Source organism: Zonotrichia leucophrys, chromosome 1A (genome assembly GCF_028769735.1).
Source record: "Zonotrichia leucophrys gambelii isolate GWCS_2022_RI chromosome 1A, RI_Zleu_2.0, whole genome shotgun sequence".
NCBI lineage: Eukaryota > Metazoa > Chordata > Aves > Passeriformes > Passerellidae > Zonotrichia > Zonotrichia leucophrys.
In genome coordinates, this window is record NC_088170.1 from 11,944,676 (window position 1) to 11,955,155 (window position 10,480).

Genomic DNA, 10,480 nt, shown 5'->3' on the forward strand with positions numbered 1-10,480 from the left:
TTTTTTTTGTGAGTGGTTTTTTTGAGAGTTTTTTATTGGGTTTTTTGTTTGGGCGTTTTTATTTGTTTTTAGGGGGTTTGTCTGAAATTTGCAGGGGAGGGGGTCGGGGAAAGAGTTTTGAAATAAATTGCGATAAAGCCTGCGATCGCTTACTGACTCGCAGCTAGAGAACTCTTTCTAACTGACATTTACTGCTCAAAACTCAATGAATTAGGTGTAGCCATTAAAAGAAGCTGAACCCAAAGCGATTCACATAGAACAAATACTCATGCGGCTTTAAAAACCCAAAAAAACCAAAAACAACCTAAAACCAAGCAACAACCACCGTTCGGCACGCCCGCGCAGCCCCTCAGGAGGGGCCGGAATGGCGCGGTCGCGGCTTCCCCTCACGCCGGGGCGCGGCGGGGCCGGGTCGGAGCCTTCCCCCAGCCATGGCGGCGAGGGCGGGCCCGGAAGAGGAGCAGCCGCCGCCCGCCTCACTTCCCCGGCTGTCGGGCGGGGCGGCAGCGCGGGCAGCGGGCGGGCACCATGCTGCAGTTCTTGGTAAGGCTCTGGGCTCCGAGGCGCGGCGCCGCGACGCCGCCACAGCACGGCACGGCGGGGCCGCTGCCCGGCTGAGGGGAAAGGGCGCGGTGTCCGGCCACGCACGGCCCCGTGTCCGGCCACCCTGGGCCCCTGTCACCGGGGCGGCTGCGCTCGGTGTTTGCTCCCCGGCAGCGCCCCATCCTTGGGCGGCTTCCCTTCTCCTCCTCCTTCTCCTCCTCCTTCCCACCCGTCCCCCTTGTTCTCGCAGAACGGTGCCGTAAAGCTGCTCTGAAAATGGAGTTCCACCGCTTGTTTTTCCTCCATGCTGTGCTCTTATTTGCCTTGGAGATTGTGCTTGCTCACGGTGATGCTCCCCCTTGCTGCTCAAATTTCTTTGTGTAAGCAGAAATGCCTCTCTCCTTTAGAGTGAGAGCAGCCCATGCCGTTTTGTACACCCTTAAAAGTGTACCGCTGGAGATGTGGGGTTTTATATATGGAAATTAAAGCAAGGAATCGCGTTTCATTACTGCCCCAAAGAACAGCAGAATTATCAGACTGAATATTAGACTTCATCTTGCGTTGGGGTGAGATAATGCAGCAGGCCAGTGAGTTTCATAGCAGGTGTTGATAACAGAGCAAGAAATGATGGCCTGTTGTAAAATGGGATAGTCTTGCCTGGTTTTATATATTAAATAAATAAATGAGGCCTATTTCTCATCTCAGCTTTATAATAACAAGTATGAAAGGCTCAGTCATTTCTGTAGCTGTTTGTAAACCCCTGTGCACCCAATGGAAACCTTCAGTAAGGCTAAATATGGTTAGCCTCTCTCAAAGTTTGTGTTTATCAGCTCTACTGCTTTCTGCTAATGGGGATTTTGTTTTGTTTTGTTTTTTGTTTTTTGTTTTTTGCTAGCTGAAAATACTTTACAATTACAGCTTCTCATGAGTGCATAACCGTTAGACAAAAGTTATACTAATTCTGGGTTTGTTCCCTGCTTGGGTGTAGATTGGATGTTTGACTCTTGCTCTCCCTGGTTAGGGCTGTAGCAGAGAGATAAAGGAATAATCTCACAAACCTTTCGTTTTTGCAGGCCAGAGTTAAGCTTTAAATAAGCTATTTGTTTACAAAGCACCTTGAAATGCTGGGTGGAAACTGGAAGAGCCTGAACTCTCATCAGTCCTGTTGTTTTTAGTGAATATGCACATTTTCATTGGCTGTGTGTTTTGCTTTCCATATAATTGAAGTCTTAAGTAGTGATTTTTTTCCCCCACTGCTGGAGTTGTCAGCTCTTAAAATAAATGTAGCTGGGTGGATGCAGTGCTGGACTTTCCAATAAAGGAGTGCTCTTTAAGGGAGCACTGATCTCAGTATTATCTCAACTGAGTAAGGGCTGTCTCTCAACAGAATATAACATATTGAAGAGGTTCTGGGTTAAAAGCCTAGAACACTGCTAATAAACAAGAATCTGGTTTGTGCTTGCAGGTGGCTTCCCTGACCCTGCTAAAGATACAGGAAATTCTCCTCTTTTAGAGTGATACTCTGAATTAAGAGGAATCACAGGTCTGGTTTTCACCAGTGCATTATTTGTTAGTATCTCCCACAGTACCTACTTAGCTGATAATTGAAACTGCAAGAGCATATGATAACAGGACAGTACACACGAGAATAATTCTTCCCAAATTGTTAAAGCTAAGTTTAAAAAGGTAATTATAGGAATATAAGGACATAATAAATATAAGGAATAAGACCAAAAATGGGTTTAAGAAAATACAGAAGTAATTTGCAGTCAGAGTTCCTTTGACAGCTCTCAGCCAATTTTAGTTCTCTATAGATAGATTTTCCCCAGTGCTGCTTATGGAATGTGGATCACAGAAAGGATGAGCTGTGCTGCTTTGGGCCTGGAAAAGATGTCTGGTCAGTAAATGCTGGCAAAGTTGTTTTGTGGACTGTGGTTTTATTTTCCTTAAATAGTCTTATTTTGACAGCAGTGACCATGAGCAATAACAGTTTTTTTAAGATAGAACTATCCTCAGCTGTTACAAAGAGTGGTTTGTCTGCTGACAATGAAGAAAAGCACAATATTAGTAGTGTCCCCTTTCAAAATAGTTAAATGAGCTTTCATGGTATAGGGCAGATTTATTTTGAAGTGTAAAAACAAAAATAAAATGTAGGATACTGAGCAAGTGCTGAATGGAAATCTCATCACCTGCCTTTGGAGAGAGGAATTTTTTTCACTCTAGAAGTTCTTATGCTTGAGGACTTTCCTCAGCTGTCAGACAGGGTCTGGGCCAGAAACTGTGCTTGTGTTTTACTCTTGCTCTGCTTCCAGGGTGCATTTTTATGGACACCCTTCATCACTATAAATTCACAGTTATCAGAAGAGTTGTGCCCAGCTTCCAGCCAACTGTACTGCCTTGGAGGAGCCCCTAGGTCAGAGTGGATTTGGCTGAGAACTAATTTCGTGGGCTCAGAGGGGTTTGTCTGGAAGAGGCCCAGCTGTTGCTACAGAAGAGAAGAAGCAGGTTTACATCAGTTTAAGTTCATGTTGTGAAGTTTTGGTTTTTCTTTTACTTCATACTAAGACGTTTATGTCCCTTTCCAGTGCTGAGCACTGTTCTAGTGGGGTGTTGCTTTAGGCTTTCCCATCATGGACCAAGAGCTCTGGGATGTGTAGGTCTCTGCTGCTGTCTCCCCTGTTTTTTTAGGAATTACTGCCTTTGTGGGTGTGCAGAGAACCTTACAAGGATGAACACAGCTTGATCCATATAGTCTTGGAGATGTGGATTAATTAACAAAACTGTGTGGTGTTTTGGAAATGATGACAAGGTGTTTCTGGTGAGGAAGATGAGGAAAATTGCACCTCTCTGGATGAAAGATGAGAAATTTCGTAGAAGTAGAGTTGAAACTCATTAAATAACTTGCAATATCCCTTTTTTTTTAATTTTAGCCAATAAGCTTTTGATGCAAGGATGTTAACTCTTCTCCCTTTCTTCCTTTTTAGCTTGGTTTTACTCTTGGCAACGTGGTTGGGATGTATCTGGCACAGAACTATGATGTGAGTATCTTGCAGTTCTCAGAGGTAGACCTGTCCTGAACTGAAAATACATGACTATTTACCCTCAATTAGAATTGAACCAGTCTTTATTTTGATAGTTTATATTATTTGAACAGAATGCAGATCATGCTCACGTGAGTTATAGGAGAACTGAGACTTCTTCAGGAAGAATTGCCTCACTGAAAGAGTGGTCAGCCATTGGAACAGGCTGCACAGGGAAGTGATGGAATCACCATCCCTGGAGGTGTTCAGGGAATGACTGGACATGGCACTTAATGCTCTGGTCTAGTTAACAAAGTGCAGATTGTTCAAAGGTTGGACTCTCTGATCTTGTAGGACTTTTCCAACCTTAATTGCAAAAAAAAAAAAAAAAAAAAAAAAATGTAACCAGAACATCATCTGTGGTAGTGTTGTGCTTAAATCCTAAACTTCTGTTCAGTCCTAGAGCCCAGCCTTCTACAGGCAAAGACAGGAGAAACAGAAAAGGTTTATCAATTGCTCATGGATTTTACCAGCACAAAATACTGGTTTCCTGTCTCAGCCTGTCTTCTTACAGTGTTCTCCACTTAGTATAACTGTTAATAAAAATCCTCAAAGTATGTGAAATGTCTTTCTTCTGGACTCATAATGAAAATAAGTTTTGCCAGCTTTTTTTTGTAAATGTGATACTTTCTCCTACTTCAAAAGTGTATTGACCTGCAATTTTTATTTCCTTCTTTTCTCACAGTGAGAAAAGAAAGAGAACTTTGTTTTTTCAGTTCTCAGTTAACAGTTTTCAATGTGAGAGGGCAGAGGAAAAAGATTTCAAGCTGAGCCTTCAAAACATGCTTTTACTTTCTGCCAAGTCAGCAGAATCCCCTGTAAGAGCAGTGCCACTTTACTTACTGGCTAGAGGAGTTCATAACATTTAACATAGAAATATTTTTAAATTCTTAGGCAATCTGTATTAGCCTTAATAAAAGAAACAAAGTTTTTGAGGCATCATTGGTGTTTATGTTCTGCTTTCTTCTCATCTTCAGTATTGAAGTAATCTTGCGTAGGAAAAAAAAGCTTATATTTTCCTTTGTTTATGCACAAAGTTTGGTGATTTTTTTTTCTGTCAGTCAGTCCTGTAAAAGGACTAATGACAGGCTGTTTCTGTCCAATACATGTTTTACAGTGTTACAAAAATGTAGTCGTAAGAATATATTTGGATGTATCAATATGTATCACAAGCATTGAATGGTGCCTTGCTGGCAGCACTGCTGAAGTATTGCCACAAGAGGGGGACTCAGGCTTTTGATTTGCTGGAAGTAGCTCCCTGGCAATGCAACACTGATTTGCTGCATGAACATGGAAATTTTACTGCTGGTGTTGAAGATGATTGGTTTGAGGTGACATTTAATATAAGCTTGTCATAATGAGGTCCTAATTCTGCAGCTGTGCACACAATGTGCTTAGCAATAAGTACATGGAGGGTTCTGCTGACAGTGGTGGAGTTCTCTTGGTTTAGTTTAAATGTCAAACATGTTACACGCTGGGCTCTTAATTTCATTTGCTCAAACAGATTCATTCTGAAAAGGAAGGTAAGAGGAACTTGTTACCAATTTTGTGAGCCTCAGACCATTTAAAGAGAGAACTGCATTCTGTTTGGATTAACTTCTGCTCTGTGGTCAAGTTACATATGAAGTAAAATCCCAGGATTTTTTTTTTTCACAGCTAAGAGTGGAAAATTTGCTTTAATTTTGTTTTAATCATACATTATTTTGTAAAATCATACATTATCACTTCCCAGTTTTAGATAGTCATAATATTTTCTTTGCTATTAATAACTTCAGCTTTTTTTCCCTTTCAAGTGATCAAAATTTACTGTTGGATTATTTTATCAAAATTATTTTATTTGTAAGAGAAAGCTGAAGATTTGGAGCTCACAAGCAGTAAATTGAATTTTCATTTAAGTGTGAAACTGCAAAAAGGTGCCAATTTGCAATGCAGTAGAATTCCCCAGTGAGGAATTTGGTTTCCCACAAGATGAACCAGAAGAAATATTTCTTAATAAATTTCTTGAGAACATATTTGATGCTCTTGAACATCTCTTTTCTCTTGGGATATGACCAGTATAGTGCAATCTAATTTCCCCTTTGAAATCCTGTGCATCAGGGTTTAAATCTGCTTATTCTTGGCAGTTTGTCTTTTTTCAGTCAGGAAGCCAGACTGGTCATGCTAAATTTCCTGTAAGGTGATCCTTTTTCCTTCCTCCTGTTCTCATCACTGACTTATAGCCTTAATAATCTAAGTATTTCCTGAAGCCTCATGTGAGGTGCTCTCATCTGCTGTTTGCCTGACACTGCTTAGATTTAATCTCTGTGCAAGGCAACAGATACTGGAAATATCTCTTAAAAACCAGTTTAAACTTTATGGAGTTTCTTGCTTTGTGTATGGTATTGTCTTTCCTGATGAAACTCATGTAGCCAGAGATTTTTTATAGTGTGGGGTTTGATTGTTTTGTTTTCTCTTTAAAGATTCCTAACATTGCAAAGAAGCTGGAAGATTTTAAGAAGGATGTGGAAGCCAAGAAGAAACCTCCCAATGACAAGTCCTGAAAGAGAAATGTTCCCCAGGTCAACTCTGTGTGTGCAGCAAGGATGCAATTTTTACCTTTCAGGCAGCAAAGGTCAAGTAGAGGGTTGGCATGGGAGGTTGCTCCACTCTTAGTCTCCTAGAACTGGAATATCCTTTTGAAAGGGTGGCTGTGAACTTTTCCTGGGACTGATTTTCAAGGGTTTCAGAATTTGGATTTGCAACTGATGCGTGACTGGATGGTATCATTTGTATTTTTCAGTATTTCTTTTCCTAATATTTTGTAACCTGTTTTTACCTGATCCAACTGGAGTGCTTTTGGTCCTGTTACAATTGTAACCTCACACTTGATAATACCCTAGCTCTTAGAACAGCACAAAGGAAATTAAATGCATCAAGGAGTAACTTTGAGAGTTTCTTGTCATTTGTTGTGAGCAGTGGTTCTTCACTGTCCTTAAGTCACACACAAGCAAAGCAAAAAAAACAGCCATTAAAACCCCTAGTGTGTAAGAAAACTTATCCATTGTAGAGCTCTTGTCTTCTGTTTGAAACCATAATTCTGCAAAAATCCTGTTGTAAATCCTGAAAGAAAAATTGCAATGATTTGAATAGATGTCAATTTTATTAATTCAAGAATCTATCAAATAATTTTTTTCCCTTAAAATGGAAGAAGTCTATCAACTCTGTAACATGGCTTAGATGACTGAGTGCCCTTGACAGTTTTTTGCAGGACATGAAGAACACAGAAAAGTGCTAGGAAGATATCTGAACTGCTCTTATTGAGAATGCCTGATGATGAAGGGCTGCAGACAAGCACAGAGAATGACCTCCATTTGTTCAGGCTCTAGATTAAAGCATACCTAGAGTGCTTCTCCATTAATGTTTTAATTAGGATGGGTATTGTGGCTTCAAAGTTGTTTGTCCTTTTACTATGTTTTCATTCTCATCATAGTAAACCCACATGGAGCACATGGTCAGCATTCCTCTCAGAAGAGACTAAATCAGAAGATGTGCTTCGATCTCTAATGGGTGTTTAGTCCATTAGACAGGTCTAGGAGTACTCAGAAGGAGAAGAACCCAAGCTCTGGGCACTAATTGCTTTGCTTTGTCAGTGAAATGTGCTGTTTGATATAAACATAGCATCAAAGCTTTAAAGTACAGAACTCTGTGTACCCATTGTAATTTTCACTCTCTACCCCAAAGCCTTTAATTTTTGTTACATCTGAGTGACTCCCAAGTTCAGGAGTTCTCACTGTATCAGTAAAGACACATTTACAGAGTACCATACACCAAACACTTGCATCCTTTGCCAAAGTTTGGTGGTGACAGAGTTCTTCCACAATGCATTCCTGAAACAGAGGAAAGTATTCCTCATGCAAAGATTCTCCTCCTTAAGCAATATAAATATGTATAAGGAATATTTCACCTGTAATTTTAAATCCTTCCTTTCACCTCTGCCCTGAAATGTGTAGCTGACATAAAAGCTTTCAGTATTTGCAGAGAATTACTTGAGAAGTTTAAAAGCCAACTCAAGTCAGACAAACTTAGTAGTGATGCAGCCAATTTTCTCCACAGGAAACACTCCAAGAAACTGACAGGGAGAAATGGTTGTACCACCTGAACCTAGCTATCAGAAGCCCTGTGGTAGCAGCATGTGTGGAAGATACCCAGAGAGATTTCCATTACCTTCAGACTTCAGACCTGACTGAAGGGATTTTCTTCCATGCCCAAAAGTGTTTCCCTAGAGTGATAGTGCTGCACAGCTGTTTAGATGTTTTCATGAGCATGATGAACTTAGGTTTCCCCCAACTTCCTCTCTCTCCCCTCCCTTTCCTATTCTTGAGCATTGAAAAATACTGTCTCTAACCCATTCATTTTTCTTTGCTTGTCATGTAAAATTTTATTAGTGTTTAAAATTGGATTATTTCTTTGCTCAAACATATTTTATGTTCTTCCCTTTCTTTACATGAGGATGAGAAGTGAGATAATGTTCAAAATCTCTGTATTTGTTGCCAAACAGGCCAGTTACTCTAAAAGTGTTTTTGGAGCTGACTCTTCAGCTAAGCATTCCAAGCAGATGTTAGAATTCTTTTTTTTTTATCCCTATCATATTAGTAAGTGAAAAGCTGCAGCTGTAGTACTGTGGAAACAATATCTGCTCATTAATATTAAAGACAAGATTTTTGAGGTGTTTCACACTATTGGCAACACTTTCCATTTTAGCTCAAGCTGGGTTTTTTGCTCCCACATAGTAAACTGTAAATCTGCATAACATAACACAGCTGATGTGGACTTTGCAAATTCTGTATAACACATTTTACCTAGCCTGAGGTTCTCCTAGATGATACTAAAATTTCACCTTACCTTTCAGAGGGCAGAGGGTGAGCACAGATAATGAGTGCTTGATGCAGGACTTGCATCTGGTGGCTCAGAATGCTTTGGATGCACTGGTGTCATAGCAGGGCACAGAAGATGGATGCTCCATGTAGTTACTTATGAGCAAGTTTCCCATTTAACATGGACTCTGTGAATGTCCCTTTCAAATGCCTATGTGGATAGCTAAAGTTGCCAGCTAAAATATGCAGGCTTCCTTCCTTTCCTAAAAACAGTTTTGTTTGTTTATTGATTGTTTTGAGACATATTCTGGAGCTGAAGGTTCAAGGCAAAATGGGAAGAAAGGAACTGACAGACTTCCAAAACATTTACTATGGGTTGAGAGTATTATCCTGTGTTGGAAAATGCTGCCCTAAGGCCCTTCTGCCATTAAACAGTCAAGGGTTAATAACCAAAATATAAACAAAAAGCCAGACAACAAAGCTTATTATTAGCTTATTGGGTGCCAGAACCCAAATAAAGTTGGTGGATGCACCTCACAGAACTTCACTAACATGAATGTTCATTGGTTTTACATCCCAAAACCACAGCCCACTGCCTCATGCATCTGCTTGGTGGGACATGGCAGTGACAAGTGCCAGCAGCTGTGAATGTGGAAGTGTGCCAAGAGCACCAAAACAGGAGAAACAGTCTGTTGGGGAAAGTCCTTGCCTGAGTCCACTCCAAATGCCTCTGTACCAATCTTGTGAGATACAAGCTATGCCAGAGCCTCCTGGAAATGTTTCTGAAGAAATATTGTTTGAGATGTGCAAGAGCTATTTCATTTGCCTCCTGCTATTGCTGTTCTCACTGAAGAGCATTGCTGGGCACCCTGTTTGATTTGTGAGTAATCCCAGGTCTCCCTAAGGCTGGCTGGAATGCCAGCTGCTGGTCTCTCACAAATAAGAATATCCGATGTTTGTATCCCCTGGGAAATCTCTGGGATAGCAAGGTGTGGTGGGAGCTGAGCAGAGCTGAGAAATCAGCATTAGGAAGGCAGAGAGTGATTTGTTGCTGAGCAGCAAAGCAATTGGAAGATGCTGGTGGATGAAGCATGAAGTGAAAAGGATTAGAAGATGAGTGCAAGTGAAAGGTGCAAAGCAGCTAAAAAGCCCTGGGAAGAAATCAAGCCAGAAAATTTATTTCTGGCCCGGGGAGAATGATCAAAAGTAACTTTAGGCACTGTGAACAAAGAGGTTCTGCTTGCTGAGTGTAGGGACAACACTGTTGGCATTGCAAACATGCCCACTCACTGTAGTGCTTGTCCTGGAGGAAGTTGCCTCCAGGTGCCAAATGCTGGTGAACAGACATTGCAGCCCCTTTCTCTCCTGCTCCTGGGGCTTCAGGATGGAGTTCCTGTCAGGGGAGCCCAGAGTGCCTCTGCCTTGAGCACCATTTTGGGGTCCGTGTTCAGAGCAGAATCCTGCTGGGGAGCAGGGAAACACCCAGAGCAGGGAGGGGAGCAGAAAGGATGAGGGGGCTCTGCATGGCATACCGAGGCTGCCCTGAGCTTTGTGTGCTGGAGTGCAGCAGAGCAGCAGGCTCAGGGTGAGGGGAACACAGGAACAGGTGAGCTGGGAGAAGAGTTGGAAAAGTGAGGCCAAGGTCTTGTTTTATGCATCAGGGATGGTTTAAGTGACTGATGCAGAGAAACACTTTGCTATTCAAAAAGAAATTTACAGGAACTACCAGGAATAGCAATTGTTTTGCTAAAGGATGCAGCTTCCTGCTTTTGGAACCATGGCTAAGACATGCTTTTTGTTTTTTTCCTGTATTTCTTTCTCACTTCTGCCAGCCTATGACCTTTTATTGTACCTGTTTATTTTCAAGATGAGTCTGTGGGATCCCTCTGTTTTGACAGACGCAGTAAACCAAAACCTCCTGCTGTCTCAACACTGCTTCTCTAAGGTTTTGGTGGGTTATGGGTGAAATATATCCAATTTGTATGCTCATGGAGCACCAGAATG

At 41.4% G+C, this 10,480-nt stretch overlaps 1 protein-coding gene across 1 annotated transcript; it reads left to right on the forward strand.

Moving 5' to 3' along the window:
- Positions 1 to 387: 387 nt before the first annotated feature.
- Positions 388 to 6,545, forward strand: STMP1 (short transmembrane mitochondrial protein 1). Its single transcript, XM_064737801.1, has 3 exons — positions 388 to 543; positions 3,528 to 3,581; positions 6,083 to 6,545. Exons 1-3 carry the CDS (start codon positions 529 to 531, stop codon positions 6,161 to 6,163), a joined length of 150 nt encoding a protein of 49 aa, XP_064593871.1. The 5' UTR covers positions 388 to 528; the 3' UTR covers positions 6,164 to 6,545.
- The last annotated feature ends 3,935 nt before the right edge of the window (positions 6,546 to 10,480 follow it).